We start from the raw sequence: 17,193 nt of genomic DNA on the forward strand, positions 1-17,193 counted from the left end.
GGAGCGGGCAGCCCCGCTTAGTTTTTACGTCAGGGCTCGGGGAGAAGCCCCCACCCCCGGGGCCCCGGCCGCTGCTCTCGGGCACCCGGCCCTCCCTCCTTCCCTTTGCGGAGCTGCCCCTGCTGCAAGGGTGCTCCGCACCTCTGCCCCGCCTGTCCTCCTCTCCCGGCGGACCCCGGCCCTCCTGGGGGCCAGCCAGGCAGCCGTGATGCCTCAGGCCGGGGGGAGGCAAGCTGTGAGCAGGGAAGAGTAACAGACCCAGGCACTTGGCAAAGCTGCAGCCCTCCCTATGCTCCCGCTCCTAGCTGGAGGGAGCCAAGGGTGGAAAGCAAGTCCCCACTTTGGAGCCTAAGTTGTCTGTACCTGGCTCAGTGCCCAGTCATGTTGCTTGCTGTGCTTGGCTTCTGGAGGTCCCTCCAACCCAGAGTGGATTCTGTGTGGCACAACTAGAGATATCTGCTGGCTAGGGCTCAGCTTATACAGGAGCAGGTCCAGCTCTCATGGGAATTAAAACAGAGACCCAGAGAAGAGCAGAGTCCTAGAAGAAAGCCAGTAAAAGCATTAACTGCAGCAGTGGGGCTGAGCTGCTCACCACACCTCAATTCATGCCACTTTAGGTAAAGTAAAGCACACCCTCCAAAAGGAGAGGGCCCTGGCTATGTTTTCCTTTGCGGGAAAAAGAAATAATTACGTGGTCTATTATTGTTGCACCTTCTCTCTGTGAGGTTCTCAGCTAACACCCCTCTCCACTGCCACCTCCTTGGAACAGCTGCAAAACCTCTGTACGCGTTAGGGAAACAGGCCACGCTGGGAGGCAAGTGGAAGAAAGCCTTTGATGAAAGGGCCATCTCCTGGTACATGCAGTGCTGAGAGGAAAGCCTGAGCTCAACTCTGCAAGTGACAACTCTGTGTTCACTGTTTCTGCTGTAACTGCCCCCTCACATGCCTAAAACATACAACTCAAAGAGCTGGGGCCCCAGGAACAGGCTACTAACCAGCATCAGGGGTAACTTTTTCAGCACTAGCAATTTGAAGCAATAGGGAGGGTGAGGCCATTCTTTTTTCATAACTCTCTGTAGTCCGTAGGCCAAACCATGTAGCACTCTGCTAGCTGAAGCCAGTGCAGCTGCACCAGTCCATACCAGCTGGGCAGTAGCTCATTTTCCTCAAGACTTGCACTGGCAGTTCCCTTCTGTCTTCCCACTTTGAACTATAATCCTTTCTCCATGAAGCAACTGTGCTTCAGTAGCCCCAGGCTTGTCTATGTTAAAGTCAGTGGGGCCACGCTGGTTTATACCAGCTGGAAAGTTGGCTTGAAACACTGATTTTTTTTCTTAGTCATCTATATCCTTATAATTTACATCTTTCTGTGCATCCAGTCCATGTAAATGGAGAAGCATGTTCCTCTCCTAACTCATGATCTTATGATGCGTCTATGACAATAAACACCTGTTCTTTTCTCCTGATGCTTTATTTCCTCTTCTCAATGAGCAATCCATGTGAAAGTGTATTTTGTGTAAGTAATGTTACTTTTTAACAAAAGCAAAAGGAACTTTTTGGAGGTGAGAGAACATCTGACCAGAACCAATGTAGGTAACTGTATAGTAGGACTTTGGCAAATTTGCAAATGTTCCATTTATTTCTCAAGAAGTGTGAGATTGGAAATAGGGTAATAGTGAGCACCAACTGCTGAAACAGACTTCAGGAAGAACTGAAGAGTGCAACGCAAGGAGTCCTTGCAGAACGGCAGGGGGAGCCTCTCGTGTGTAGGATCTCCAACGTTTCTTCTCTGTGCTGTCAAGTACAGGCTATTCCAGTAGACTTCCCTCTTCCTCGTTCTAGGGCTAAAATGATCCTTAAGCTTTTTTTTTTTTTTTTTTTTTTAAAGTCTACTCTGTAGGAGCTGATTCTGGGCTGTCTGGAGCCCCCTTGGTAAACGAGTAACCAGTGTGCTTCTCCTAGCCTCTGTGTTTGGGGGTTGAACTGGGTGAGGGAGAGAAGGAAAGTGTGCCTGTAAGACATGGGTGTTGTGATCTAGCCTAAAGGCAGCTCCTGGGTAGAAAAGGCTTTGAGGCTGCTTGTATTTACGGTTGGCTTGGGTGCAGGAGGCCAGACCAGAGCAGGACTAAGATGTCATAGGAGTGTTTTTTGTTGACATTACTGGGTCTGTGGCGTGTTGTGCCTAAGGTCTCTGCCCTATGCTGTTCAGGGTAGAGCAAAAGGGTACAACTGGAAAGGAAAAGGCAAAAATGAGGGATCAACTCACTTCTTATGAGTTGATACATTTCTGCCAACCTGGAACCTTTCTGGACTAATTTTTAAGAAGTGAGTTTATTTAACTGAGTTCCCTTCTGGGGAGCACTTTACCTGGTTTTGGATCAAGAACGACATTGGGTTTAATTCCACGTGGAATCCTTCTGGTAGACCCAAGGGTGCTGAACCAGGGGTTCTCAGAGAAATTAGAGTTGTTGCTCAAGGGAAATACTGCTACAGATAAAATACTCAGCTCCACAAATACTTCCTGAGCCTACTACGCTCTGTTCCCTCTGAACCAGAGCACTCCTATTCTATTTCTGGGAAAGAGGTTATTGATAATTGGATTCATCACCTCAACCTCCTAGTGGAGAAGAAACACAGAAGGATTGGCCATCTCAGTTCTGCGTATGCTCCCTCAGTAAAGCTTTCTGTGCCCTTTTTACGCTATCAATAATCCTTCTTTCATTGCACTGCATGATGTATTCCCCTGACAGCCAATGTTCATATCTTCAGTGGGTCTCCATATCTTATGAATGAATTTAATTCAGATGGGCTTTAGGCTGTATCCAGAGTCATTTGCAAAAGGATATTTTTATCAAGAAAAGTTGATGCTTTAATTCATAGATAGAGATTTCAGATCATGTAATGCTACAGAAGTGACATTATTTCTACCTGAAAAATACCAAAATAAAATATAAGCAAATGTTTAAATGATCAGGCTGTAGGATTAGGGGATGGGAAGAGAGAGAAAAGTAGGCCATCTAATTGGTATTTGTGTTTTGAATAGAGTAAAGGCATAAACAACTACGCACAGAGTTGCTTCCTTCCTGCATTTGCTCCCTGCAAACCCTCCGATGTGGTGTAACAGTAGCAGTTAATAGGCAGTGGCTTATGGTTGCTTGACCTAAGTAAGCATTTACAAATAAAAAAAAAACCAAACCAAAACAAAAAAAACCCAGCACTGAGACACAGCAATGTGTGATGTTACCTACAGCTTTCCTGTTACTTCCATAAGCAGCCACACCTCGACCTAATATTAAGCTTTGTAAAATAATATGCATGATGAAAGAGACACATTTAAACCTTAATCTAAAAAAAAATAAATGCTTTAAAGACATATTCTTGGCTGAAAGTTTGTGTTTTGCTGAATTGGGTTCCAAATTACCCCAGCTTTGTGTGAAACCTGGCTAAGTGACAGCAAAGGCAAAGTTTGTGATTCTCAGAGGGGGGCAACCCAAAGGTCTGTTAGTTTTTACATTCGTAGTACATAGCAGAGACTTCATTTTTCTTCAAAATCCACTAAGGCAAAGAGGGGAATCTAACTCCCATTTATACCCTTTCAAATTCTCTTTTAAGCAGGAGATTAAACTGTGCTTAAAATTGGCTCCCTGACAAATATACCTAAGAGCTTCTTGGAAATGAAATACTTGATCCAAACTCTGTTTATGGATGTTTTTTATTAATTTTTAAAATGATATTTAAAGGGCTTTGAGTCAGGACTCTGAGTGGACTCGGAGTTACACTACTGCCTAGTAAAGAACAATGAAAGCCTTTGAATGCAGAACCTGTCTGAAAGTAGAGTATCTGTTTCAAAAAAAAAAACCTAATTTTAGCTAGGAAATCATATAGCATAGTGAGCAGTCTGTATCCTATTAGCAGGACACTGGTGTTTTGTAAGTGTAAAGAGGGGAAAAATTGAACAAATTCTTCACCAAATGACTTGATTACACCCCTACCCCCATCCAGGATGGCTTGTGTAACTCTTGATAAGTAGTCTATATCAAAGTACGGTATCAAAACATGCTTTTTCACAAAGTGTTTGCTGAGCCCACACTGCTTTTGTTGTGGTTTGAGAAACCCATAACAATTTCTTGTTGTTTAGACAACCATTCTATCACCCAATGGCCTCTCTACACCTGGGAAAGGGAATTGGGAAAAAACAAGGCAACCTGGTAGTTAAAATATAAGCAGATTTAATAGAGTAAGATTAGATAATTAACATTACTAGCACTGAAGAGCCAATATTGATACCGATACAGAATATGCAAAGATTGTACTCAGCCAATTATATCAGTAGGAAGCTGTGCGCTCCCAGCAGTGGACAGTAAATGTTGGACGCTGGGAGCGCTATGGCTTCAGGAGGAAGGGAAGGCCTCAGGAGTCCAGCACCGGGGCACGAAGTTCTCAGGATGGCAGCCATCAAGGGAGGGAGAGAAATTCATAGCAAACTTTCTAATTTATAGTCAATGTGACGTTCATGGTATGAAATAGTCCTGTTGGCCAGCTTGGGTTGAGTGCCCAGGTCTCATTCCTCCTCGTCCCTGCACCTGCAAGCTTGAAAACACCGAGACCTTGAAACCCACACACCATAGCTGTCTACAAAGTAAATATTTTCACAAATTCAGACACTAGAGTCTTCTAAAAGTGCAGTCTTTCCAAGTATTAGAAGAGAAATTCGTCCCGTGTTGCTCAAACCAGGAACTAAGCAATCCTCTGGATCTATTCTCTGTTGAAATGGCTAACAGGAAAGTCAGTGGATGTGATGTGACACTTAACCAGTTAGAACTGGTGGAGATGTAATTACTTAAACGCAGAAGTCTTCAGTGCTATGCACTATTGGTGATGACCTGAAACATCTCCATGGAACTAGCAGACAAGACATGGGACAGGCAGGAGACCAGTGTACTTCTAGGACAGGACCAGGAGCCCTGTGGACACCCTGGGATGTCTCTGGCCTGTGCCCAAGAAGTGGATTCAATCCCCTGATGACTTCCGCAGTCTTTGTGGGGCTCTGCTGCTGTTTTCCTCTACCTCTTCTGCGCTCTGTTGGATATCATAGAGTTTGAGAAATGTTGGTGAAAACAGTCCTCTGGAGGTCTGTAGTTCAAACTTCTGCTTGAAGCAGGACTATTGCTGGCACTAGATGTAGTCAGCTGTGGCTGGACTCCTGGTGGAAATTTTTTTCCTACTATCTAGCTCAAGTTTCCTAATTTGTGGCTATTGCCCCCTGTATTGCTCTACCACATAGAATTTGGCTCTGTTATCTTTGCAATGAGTTGAAAGGAAGTTATGGACTTTTTTTAGATCATCCCTTAGCTGCCTCTTTACCAGGCCCAACAAGCCAAGTAACCTCAGCCTGTCATCATGAGGTAGCAGGAGCCCATCTTGGTTGCCATCTGTTGTTTGGCCCCGTGAGAACATACACCACCATTGTCAAAGGGCTTCGGTATCTCACCTAAGAGAGCTTGCTAGTGCCTCTGACTTGTCCTTCTTTGGCTTGTTGTAAGTTGCAATACTCTGGTATTTCTTTCCTGATGCATACCACATCTAGCTATTCTCCTCGCCTAGAACTTTAAAAGGCAATGTTTTTGTAGCTGTTAAGTCCTACCTTTAAACCTGCCTAGAATGTAAAGTGTAATTTCTTGATTAATTTCTAGACCATTTGAATGCATAAATTTTTGTGACACTTAAGTTTAGAACACAGCTTGAGTTACGAGCAAATGTTTGTGGTATTTGTCTGGAATACCATTGGGTTTTGTCTGTTGCTACTAACTAGTAATGGCTTGTGTACAGATCTTCATTGGGAGCTGGTGCTGCAGTTAGTATTTCATATGAGAAAACCAGGCCAAAGCCCATCTAACTTTTTACAGGATTTCTAGTTTTTAAGTTGGTATTAGGTGATTATTTGTGTGGTGTGCAAGCAGGCGGTGTGCTTCGTTTGTTTCCCCACTTGTCATCAAATGGGTCATATTCCTGTTCTGGTTTTCCTACTGTGTGGCAGATCTCTAGCTCTTGGAGATTTAATTCTTATTGCTAGATCTTCTCATCCTGTTTCAGCAATGAGTAGGGACCTTGTTTATTAAGGCCTTTTGAATCACTGGTATTTTTGGCCTTAGTATAAATGGGTCAAGCGCGCGTTCTTTTATGTCCATGGGTTTCTGCTTCCACCAGTAGGTGTGAGGAACTGCAGTTCGTTGCTAGAAGAGAGCTGTCTTTATTAAAGAAAGAAGTTTTCCTCTCATTGTCTACTTCTTGTTGTATGCGAGCAATTCTGTCATGGAGCGTTTTCCCAAGAGTAAATTTAGGCGCCATTAGTCAGAAGTTTGAAGTGGCTTCATCATTGACACTGATTTAAATTAATTTGTGAAAGAGGTAACATTTCTTGTGGCAAATGTCTTTTCAAAGCTTGTGTTACATACATTTGGACCAGGTATTTTACAAGTGCCAACTAAGCAATGTTGGTTAGAAAATTAATATGTATTTTTGAAAATGTAATTTGGTAACATGTGACACTATAAATACAAATGACCTCTGTAAAGACTGTGACTATGAATCTCCCATATTTCTATCCAGACCGAAACATTCCAAGAAAATAATAAAACCGCAAACTGATTAATTTGGTACATTAAAAGTTAACTGTTCATGTCCTGTGGGCAGGTTGTCTCACTTTAACCATGCAGTGCAGTTTTTAGAGAGCTTTTTGATTAATTTTAATGGCATCCAGGATATTTATGTCTAGATAACTATTAGTTTTTAAATGAAGTGATTCATTGCCATTTGGATGCTGCACTAATATCTCTGTGCTCAAGAATAAAGTAATTTGTTCTTCCTAATTCCACACCACCACCACCACGTCCTTCCTCAAGTACTCGCAGCCAATAAAGAAACCCTTCTCACCTTCAGGTACTCCAGGCAGAAGTGAGAGTCACCCTTGGTATGTCACGGTCAAAAGAGCAGTTCAGTGAAACAGGCTGTCGTAAAACTGTCATGAAAGCATGTAAGAAAGCAAGCCTATTATGGGATCAATTTCTCCCAGTGTGTTTCAGCCAAATTTTGGGGGGAAGAAAAACACTGTCACAGTGTGTTCTTTCTTGAGGGTGAGTAGGATTGGAATGTGGTCTCTCCTACCTTTTCTTGCTCTAAGGGTGTTTCTTTCCCGCAGCTCTTGGGAGAAAAGGGTGTTTGAGAAGCTTGCCTCGGGACAGCTTCCGTGCTGTGCCAGGGGGCCAGCCAGGGAAGTGTGCCAGCCCTGCCGCTGTCACGCTCGCCCCGCAGCACAGGCTCTCCCCTGGCAGCCAGGACGTGGCGCTGGGAGCCTGCGCGTTCAGATCTGAAGCTGTTTGGGGAAACTAGTCTGCAAGAAGGAATTGGAGGGGGACCAGGAAAATTATTTAGGGCCGAGAAATGGGTCACAAGAGGTTCCGGAGAGTAACAAGGATATTCTGTCTCCTAGGAAAGGGGTGGACTTGTGGGATCTTCAGCTTTCTTTAGTTACCTGCTGACTCTCAGATAGTCCAGCAAACAATCTGCTTTATTATATGTTTTGCTATTAGTTGTGGCCTAGGATTCCTCGACACATGTGAAGTAGTTGCATCTCGCTAAACCAGAGATGTGATACCTTATACGTATGCTAATGCTACTGCTGTTGTCAGAGGAAAATGGTTGTTCCTATGCAAAATCTGATTAAAAGTGTCAATATGTTGTCATAAATAACTATTGGCTGGGAAATCTGCCTTCTTGAATGATTTTTCCAAGTGAAATAATACAAGCTCTGTTACCTAGTATACTTGGACCAGACAAAACCCATATGTTTTCAATACAGAAGAGTGTGGTAGAGGCAGATAGAGCAATTTTTTATTATTTAAAAATTAAATGTATTTTCGTTTTATTCTTCGGGTTTTTTAATAGCTCAGACCAGTCAGGCTTTGAAACCCCATTTTTCTTTCACAAGTGTACCCTTTGAAACCTATTCTCAAAAGAGATGCTACAAAGGTGATACTAGAATGAAAATTCTATGTAGTAAGTTTATCTGTAAATCAGAGCTTCTGGAGAGACTGTAGTTTGATTTAACAAGGTCCTTTCTCTCCTGTTCTATTCTTAATTAGGCATGCATAAGAGCAGCATATTTCATGAAGAATTGTAATTTTTTTTGAATGTCTATGTGCGAGGTTGTCATAAACGTATCATCCAACCAGCTTTGCCTGAAATCAGAGCTCCCTGGGCTAGGTGCTAAAGGTCACCTTTGAGTAAGACAGTTCCTGTCCTAGAGATCTGATGTTTGAAGTGAAAAATACCCAGCCAAATTGGAGGAAGGAAAACTGAAGCAAAATACAATGGGACCTCAATCTTTTACCTACCTGCCCAGACCTCTGATCCAACAGCACATGGTCAGTGGCCTGCTATGCAAGGGAATCGTTTCTTCCTGTGAATGAGGCAGTTTTCTGCCCTGAGTTCAGGGCTTCCTCATTAAACAAAGGAGAACTTAAAATCTTTAATTTCCTGAAGCTTTTCAGTGAATGCTGGAGGGCACTATAATAGTTCCATTTTCTGGGAACTGCTTTCTCATTACACAGAAATCCTAGTCAAGCATACATTGTCTGTAAACTATGGTATTGTTAACAATATTTGTAAGGGTTACTTCATAATAGAGCAAGTCTTGCAATAGCAATACAGAGTTCAGATGTGCCTGAAAGGAAATAGGGGAGAAATGACTGACTCCAAAGCAAACGGGTTTGCTTGTGCGCTTCGCATCACTCTGATTTCATTGTTGTGCCACCCTTACTTAGAGCGGGGCATGTTGACAAGGGAATAGGTCTGGGAAGGAAATAGATGGTCGGAATATGTCAAATGCCTGCATAAATATATGAATGGAGTACGGGGGCTTAGACTATGGTCCTTGTATTTTATAAGTAGCTTGAGCCTTCTCTTTGAAAGCACTGACTGAGACAGCTTAATGTGACCATGAGCACGGCTACAGCAAGTTTGGTATAGTCATTCTCTAATTATATAGTTATTGGTGTATTTTGGAGCACACTAGATTACAAAAAATCGTGGTTTGGGAGGAGGTCCTTGTTAGGAAGAGAAACATCTGTGTTTACATAATCTGAAGAGACGAGTGGAAGCGCACTTTGTGTGACTGCACTAAGGCTGATATTCAGGCTTTGCCAAACTTAAGTGTTATGGACAGTTGGAGCTTTAAGTGTCCGTAATGCTGCTGCCACGCAGCTCAGCTCGCTGACCAGCGGAAAGCAGGGTGGGTGTTGTGCCAGCATGATCTGGGCTCTTCCTTCAGCTTGACAACAAAAGGTGCAGTTCAGCACAGCTCCCATCGCCGTTGTGCGTGGATCCTTAGGACACTGTCCGTGGTGAGTCAAAGCTGCAGGGTCACAGGAAAATCAATGGCTGCTGCTAGTCCCATTTTCTTCTGTAACACCCCGGGTGAGGGGACTTCCACTTGAGCTGCTCTGTAGCTCGGGAGGTGAGGAGGGGGTTGTTTCTCTCTCAAGTAAGAAAATGCCTCTGCTGTCACAAGTACTTTGAGTTGTTTGGTTGTGCTGGAGCTCCACAAGGCATCCAGGTGCCCCATCGCTCAGATTAGACACTAGAGGTGGATCTGTTCAGTTTTCTGGAATATTAAATGCTCCTTTCTGGGAACAGTAAAGCTTTCATATATTTACTAAGAGCATTTCACTGTTCTGTGAATCCATAGCACCCTAAGTAATATGTGTATTGAAAAGTCCCCTCTAAAGAGCAGATACATAGTAGACATTTAAAACCTTGACTTTTACAGTCCAAAGATCCAATCTATGGAAAACCGTCCTGAATTAATAAGGTCAGTGCTTATTCTGTTCCAAGGCAAATTGTCAAATTTATATCTTGGACCTAATGTGTGAAGGCAACATGCATAAAGATATTGATTCTTGTTTCTGTATAACCAGGAATATGCACAAAATACTTTCAGGCGAGTCAAATGGGGACACTTGGAGCTGTCAGTTGTTAGCCCAGTGCTTCTTGCGATTGATATGGAAGCAAGTTTAGCACAGCTGCCATGAAGGTACTGTTTTTCAATTTCTCTTAAATTAAAGCTTGTGCAAGAGCGCTAGGTTTGAGGTATCTAGATGCTTTTCATTCTTGAGAAGAAACTGGTTGTCATCTTAGCTGGAGGTAGGAAACCAGTCAAAAGTACTGTTTGCTTGTGGCATTATTTAGGTGGACACTGTCCAGGTTAGACTGCAGAGAAGTAGCACAGGTTTATGTGTGTGGGCACTTACTTTCCACAGAAGAGGAAAAAGTGATGTTATGGAGCCACAGCACGTGCCCAGTCTGTAGTGTAATGTGTGTCACATACTCACGCCTTGGTCATCAGTTAAAAGCACAGCTTTAATAACCTGCTCTTCTCTCTGAACTTCTCTGTGTAGCTGGAGGAGTTGAAGCAATAGACAAAGCCACACATAGTGCAGACGAAAATCTATTGCTTCACGGTCCCAAAAGCAAATTCAAAGCTTATAATAATTGTTCTGGTGGCTGAGGAAATCTGTCAATGTGTGATATATGAACAGTTAGAGAATTTTTTTGAAGTGGTGCAGTGCTGTGCTTATGAAGTCTGCGAACTGGACTCGGACCAGGAGAATTGTTCCAGTTTCTGCCCCTCCACCATTAAGTCTTGCCTAACAGTGTGTATCCTAGAGAGGACAGTTCCTGAGTCAGTGCTTCAGGCTAAACCCAGCCTTTGTGGGGGGACTACTAGGAGACTGAGGCATTGGTTAGGTCTATGCTGACGGGAGCAGCTTCCCTCTGGGCTGTACAATGTGCGCAGCTGCGTGCTGCATGCAAGAGCAGGTAAAAAACATTGTTAGTTCCTTCATGCTTTGAGTTACCAACTTTGGTGGGGAAGTTCTGGTACTGGCTCAGAAAGTACCACACTACAGCATGGCCTGTTATATAAAACCAAGCTCTTTTAAAAGAAAATTTTAACAAGAACAAATAGACTGACACTCCATTACTGGGTTCCTACAAATTAGTGTGTTCTGAATTATGCTACCTTCAGCAGTTTGTGGTTGCTCAGAAATAATACATGTAAAGTGGATGTCTGTGCTGGTCTGACGTGGGGTCCTTGTATGTACCTAGAGGCCATGTGTCCTCTTGTGTTGCACGCTTCCACTAAATAACTTATTCAACAAACCTACAGAAATGTGAAGATGTGCTGCTGTGCTTGCTGAGTTCTGAACAATGAATCTATGAACTGAATTACAGTATGTGCAGCTTTAAGATAATGTTTGTGTGACCTTTTGCTTCAATAGTATTAGCTTGAGCATCACTACTACTAGAATTCCTGGTTACTTATATAATTTTTTTCTTCAAGCTTTCTGAGGGCACTTAAACAGTCTCTATTTTATTTCTGATGGATGATTCACACTAAATTTTTCAGCTCCCGTGGGTAGGAATCTGTAGGAAGTGCATCTAGAACAAAAGAGGGGGTTTCGGGTTTGTACAACATGACTAGCTGTTGTGTTGTGCTGGTTTTGTTCTTAATAGTAAGTGCCCCAGCAAGATCACTCGTCAGTATTTCATGCTGTAATTGTGGCATTTTTCAAAAACAATTTTAGGATTTTTTTTCTTGTAAAATCAAAAGCAGGTACGCCTCTATCTATATGTTGCTTTTGGATTCATATACTGCAAAAGGCTTACCTCCTGTTTCAGGAATGACTGTCTGCCATGGTTATAGCCAAAATGTTGCATGCTCATATTGAGTTTACAGATAAATTGTCCTATATTCAGATGACAGGAAAGAAAAGTGGATGATTGTGGATCCATTAATGACTGTGTTCCCTCACTCTGTAGTTCTACATGAGAAACATGCTTTCATACATAACCTTGGGAGATATTAAGACTGTTTTGTTTCCCTGTCTGGAGCTGGAGAAAGCACAAAAATATCAGTAGTTACTTGGTAACCGTGTCGCGCATGCATTTAGTTTTCCCAGGCGGGCTTCGCTAGAGTTAGTCTGGCGAAAACACAAAAAGGCAAACTGAGTTTCCTTCAATAACCCATTAAAATGATGACCATGCTATTTGGGTGTATAAGGCCTTCAAAATACTTTGAAAATTACATCATTTTAGACTTGTACATAATTATGTAATTCAGATTTTTGAACTGCAAAAGGCTTCCCCCAGCTAACTAGCGCATACAGGTCTCATCCAGCTCGGTGAAGCCAGCCGCTGGGATGGAAGCAGGCCCAGCAACCCTCCTGCTGTAGCTCTGCTCAGCCCTGCGTGCTGCAGCGCTGGTCCCACGCACGCCGGAAAGCCTGCACGCAGTGTCCTCTCGCGGAGAGAACCTCGCTGTGAGATGGGACACGGTTTTAGACATAAAAGAAAACCCCAGTCAATTTCCACTACTGTGATGGTAGTGCTGTCTTGAACACAGAAATTAAATAAAATGGGGGGAATAAATAAGGAAAAAATGATTGAAAATTAAAAACTACTCCATTCCAGGTTCATGATGTTTTTAATACTCATCTTGCTAAGATGCAGAACAAGGACTACTGAATTTCCATTCATTAGCAGCCAACAAAATATGAATGAGTATTAACTTCAAACAAAAACTGATTTATAATATCCAGTTGTGCACTTAAAAAAATAATTACAAATCATTTTTAAAAGGAAGATTAACAGTGGAAGCAATAATGAATATAAAATAAGACTGATTTAGGCCTAAAACATAACTTCAAGTATTCTATGGCATTTCCTCAGACGTTTGTCTTAAATTTGTTTGTGCAATACCCATTTTTGCATAGTAAAGAAAAATTGGTTAAACTCCAGCCTTAAGTAATCTGTTTCTTTTAACATGCACCTATACAGCTGTTAATTTGCCTAGCAGACACCTCTTTTAGGAGGATCAGATCAAATCAGTGAGATCATGCAGCAAACTGGAAGGAGCTATACAGTTACCACAGTTTCTTGTCCAGGTGAACAGAAAAATAATGGGGCAAAGGTAGAGTGGATGAAATGGAGGCAGTGTCGACCAGGTCTTCTTTGGATGACGCTTTGCGATGAACAAATTAACAGTAAATGCATACGTACTTCCCAAAGCACAGCAAAAGCAGTATGTAGAAAATCAACATCTACCAAAACCAATTTTTTGTCTACCACCACAGAAAGCACGCCAGCCTTTACCTACCCTGAGCGGGCTTGTCATGTGTGTTCTGTACACACAGGGCAGAAAGCAAATATGTTCTTCCACATATGCACAATGGCCGATGCGTGGAGCATAAACTCAGTCAAGAAATCATAATTCCTATGAAACCGCTGGTGTAAACAAAAAAGTTACTCCAGCACTGAACATATGTACATAGTAGTTGGGGACCACTGTGGTCTGATTTAAAACATCACATCACACACCAACAATGTTGTTTGTGAAATGCTTCTCAAAGGTTTATTACACAGGTAGTTTATGTATATCCAGTTGATTTTACTTATTTTAATTTTTGGTAACCACTAGTGTTCCTGTTGGGGGTTACATTTGCTTTGGAAGCAGAACCCTAACAAAGTTGGGGATTATGTTCCCAAGCAAAGTACTTTTAGAGGACAGTAATACAGTTTGAGAGTATTTTTGGTTTGCCATAACAGTATTGTCACTAACTTTGTTCTGCCTGAAGCCAGGCAGGAATTTTTCAGAGTAAGATTAATAATATATCAATGTTGACTACCTGTGTGCAGCACCTTTAACTCATAACGTAGTAAGTGTTAATGTGATTATGTTAAAGCTGTTTAAAAACGTTTAATAATAACTGTCAATGAAAACAATATATTGTAGTTCTCTTGAGACTGTTGGATTGAACATTATCATAATAAGAAATATAATTGAAATGAGATTTTGTAAGTCACAGGAAATCTGCAGCATTTTCTTAATGTTCTGGATCTTAAAGCTAACTCAGGAAATGGATTTCCACTGAACAAAGGTGGAGTAAGTAGTGTAACTGGACGTCTGTTGTTACTAATATCCAACCTTTAAATTTAATCACAAAAGGTTTTAAATTCTGATTATCAGATGCAGCAATGAAACTTTCAGGTTGCTTCACTTACCCATACTGAAATACCTAAGTTTTAAATCAAGGTGAAAAGGATGAGCCAGACTGTACAGGCTCCTTAAGGGAGGCCTAAACTTGACACCTTCGTACCTTTCTCAAGCTGGACACGCGCAGGCTCGCCGGCTTACCAGGGAACAGTACTGCAGCCCAGCACTTCTCTGCAAAAACCTGTGTTTGTACACAAGGTGTATCTAGAAGTAATTTTGGTGCACAACCCCCTGAAATTACATGGGATTTTGCACACTTGGTGGTGGTAACTGGCTAGCCATAGCCAAGGGTCAAAGTATTAATTTTGCATTACATTTTCAAGAGTGAGATGCATCAGAGATACAGGGAGTGTTAGAAATGTCAGTCACCTTTGCAAGCCCGTTTGGGTGTGTGGGCAGAAGGCAAGAGAAGAATAACTCGTTCCAAGCTTTTAACATTTTGTGAGTATTTTAAGGCTTATTTAAGTTTTATTTCACAGGATCCAGACAGGAAAAAAGTAGGCATAGTTAAAAATAAAATAAAAGCTTGGCACTTCTGTGAATTGTTTGAGAGGGTGTCACTTATCTTACATTACATTATGGAAAATCTGTGTAACAGCCAAAAAAAAGTAATCCAGACTTATAGTCAATACATAGATATGCATTTATACATTTTAATTGGTTTTGGTTTCAAGCATACAAACTTTAGATCACATCTGTTTGGTGTCAGAACTCCCTGCATCTGCATGCTATTATCTGCCTTTTTTGAGCAAGCCCAGAACATCCGCTGTACAACATGCTACAGGGAAAAAAGGGGAGAAAAAAAACCCAAAACCAAACCCAACATCAAAAATAGATTTACATAAAGAATAGAACCTTTTTATATGGAAATCCTTTTCCCTCATATATATATATTTATATATAATCTGTGAAAATGATACGTCAATATCTTATTTCCATATTTACACATTTTCCTTCTTGGAAGAATTACATCCATCACTCGATAGCTTCCATACCCAACAGACTCCTGGTCCAGGAGAGCAAAACAAGGTGGACAGCGAGCTCATAGAGCAGGGAACTGTGAAGTCCAGCAGCAGAATGCACTGCGTGGCTGGGAAAGCTATCGGAGCCTGCTAACAGCTTCCCAGTGGTTTGTATTTATTGGGCTGCAGATTCTGCTTGGGGTCAGCTTGCTAGCTTGATTGGTTGTATGTGAGCCATGCAGGTTACCCTTTCACAATTAGCTCCTCATGCCACTGGAGTTTGATAAGAAAAAGGAATTCATGCGAACTCAAGTGAAGTTAGAGTGCCAGCAGGCTGGGAAAATAATCTTCCGCTATTTCATTGTTTTGGAACAGTTCTCTTATTGCACTTGGTCTGTATGTCTCCTCCTTTGCTTGAGGAAAGAAAAAACCACCTGATTTTGAAACAGTTTGCTTGTAACACTTGTCAGTTAATTTTAAGTAGAGAAAGGTGAATGGAGGAAATATTTCAAACTTATCTCCAAAAAGGACAGTCTTCTACCACCTCAAATCTTAACATCCCAACATTGTGTTTATAGTTACTATTTCTCATGTTCTTCCTTACTGATTTAGTTCCTGTGCAGCTACAGCAAAGACATCGTACCCAAATCCAATAGTGCAAGAAGCAGCTTTTTGAATCGCATTCCTTCAGATAGGCCCTTGTTGACTTGGATCGAACCTTCGTTTTTTGACATTTCTTCCAGGTTGCATCAAAAGGAGATGAAAAGAGAAAAATGCAAGACGTTAGTTAGACATAACAGGAACAAAGCCATTGCCAAGGTCATAGTAAAGTAAAAGGCTCACGCTGAGACAATTTAACAAATAACTTTTCCAAGGGGTAACAATTTATGGAATCTGGTTGCATGCTTTCCGTAGCATAGTATCAAGTATTGGTTTCCTTATGCAATTGAAAGATCATGCTGGCATACAGAATTCAATTATTTCTGTAGCACTTGAAGTGGTGCTCTAAATTTGCAGAAGTTTTCAGCCCACAGTAACATGTGTGTCCCCTAGGCCAAGAAAGCATGCATATCCCTAAAGGGAATGAGCCAGAAGTGCCAGTACTAGAAATACATAAGCACACGGAGACTTGAGGTCTCAGAGCAAGTGCCCATCTCTGGCTGTACCAGAATTTAGTTTACGTATTCCATTGTGATGAAAAAGTGAGTGCCTCTGTGAGCTCTTACCACACTATTGACCGTAACTGCTCTGAATCTTAGTAAGGTGCAAAATATAGCAAAGACACCGCATTCGAAGGAGACTGGACAGTGTTGTAAATCGTGCGATTAGAATTTGATGTTAACAGTGGATAGCAAGCTAGTTGGTGATATCCAGTCTCCTGCGATACTGATAGCCTATGTCAAACAGCAAGACATTAGGAAGCAACAACAAAAGTTGGGTGCAACCTCCCCAGTATCTGGCTTTATGTGGGGCATCAAGCAAGGGGCTCATGCATTTAGTTTTAACATTGGGCATATGCACCACTACCGCCACCAAATGACATGCAAAAAATACAGAAGAGGAATTAATAAATTCCCTAAAGCTACACACCAACCCCAGGATTTTCTATTTTCTTCAGCCCTGCTACCTACTACCACTGCTACAATATTTATAAATATACTATACATGAGGTTTCCTGGTGGTTTAAGAGATAATGGATGTATGCAAAGGCAACTTCTTTTTGAGAAGACTTCCAGAGACTGGCAATTCTTGAGCATCCTTTTGTTTTGTTTTGTTTTTTCCTTGGGTACCAGTGCCTACATTTTTGCAAGGTGAATCCTTACGAGTTGCTGCTTTCTGAAAGATCACTATATTAATCTTTCAATCATTCCCCCTCTAGGAGTATCGTACTAATGCTCCATTTGAATTAGGCTGATATTACTTCAATATCTCAATCCATCCTCCTTGGTAGCACAGGTAAATTTGAGATGAGCAAACTATTTTTTCAGGTCAACTTGCAAAACTGCATGATAGGAAGTACAAATAGAATATAACTTGGTTAAATGTGAGTTAAAAGCCGCTTTGCATCTGTTTGTCCTGCCAGTTTCAATGGGGAAAGGACATGTCTGCTTCTCTTCCGCC

At 41.8% G+C, this 17,193-nt stretch overlaps 1 protein-coding gene across 1 annotated transcript in view; it reads right to left on the reverse strand.

Annotated features, from left to right (window-relative positions):
* Positions 1–15,759: 15,759 nt before the first annotated feature.
* Positions 15,760–17,193, reverse strand: part of ADAM23 (ADAM metallopeptidase domain 23) — a 116,167-nt gene continuing 114,733 nt past the window's right edge. The window contains exon 30 of the mRNA XM_009890250.1: positions 15,760–15,808. Coding sequence (XP_009888552.1) covers positions 15,760–15,808 — 49 coding nt within the window. The remainder of the gene's footprint in view (positions 15,809–17,193) is intronic.

Source organism: Charadrius vociferus, unplaced genomic scaffold, assembly GCF_000708025.1.
Source record: "Charadrius vociferus isolate BGI_N301 unplaced genomic scaffold, ASM70802v2 scaffold147, whole genome shotgun sequence".
NCBI lineage: Eukaryota > Metazoa > Chordata > Aves > Charadriiformes > Charadriidae > Charadrius > Charadrius vociferus.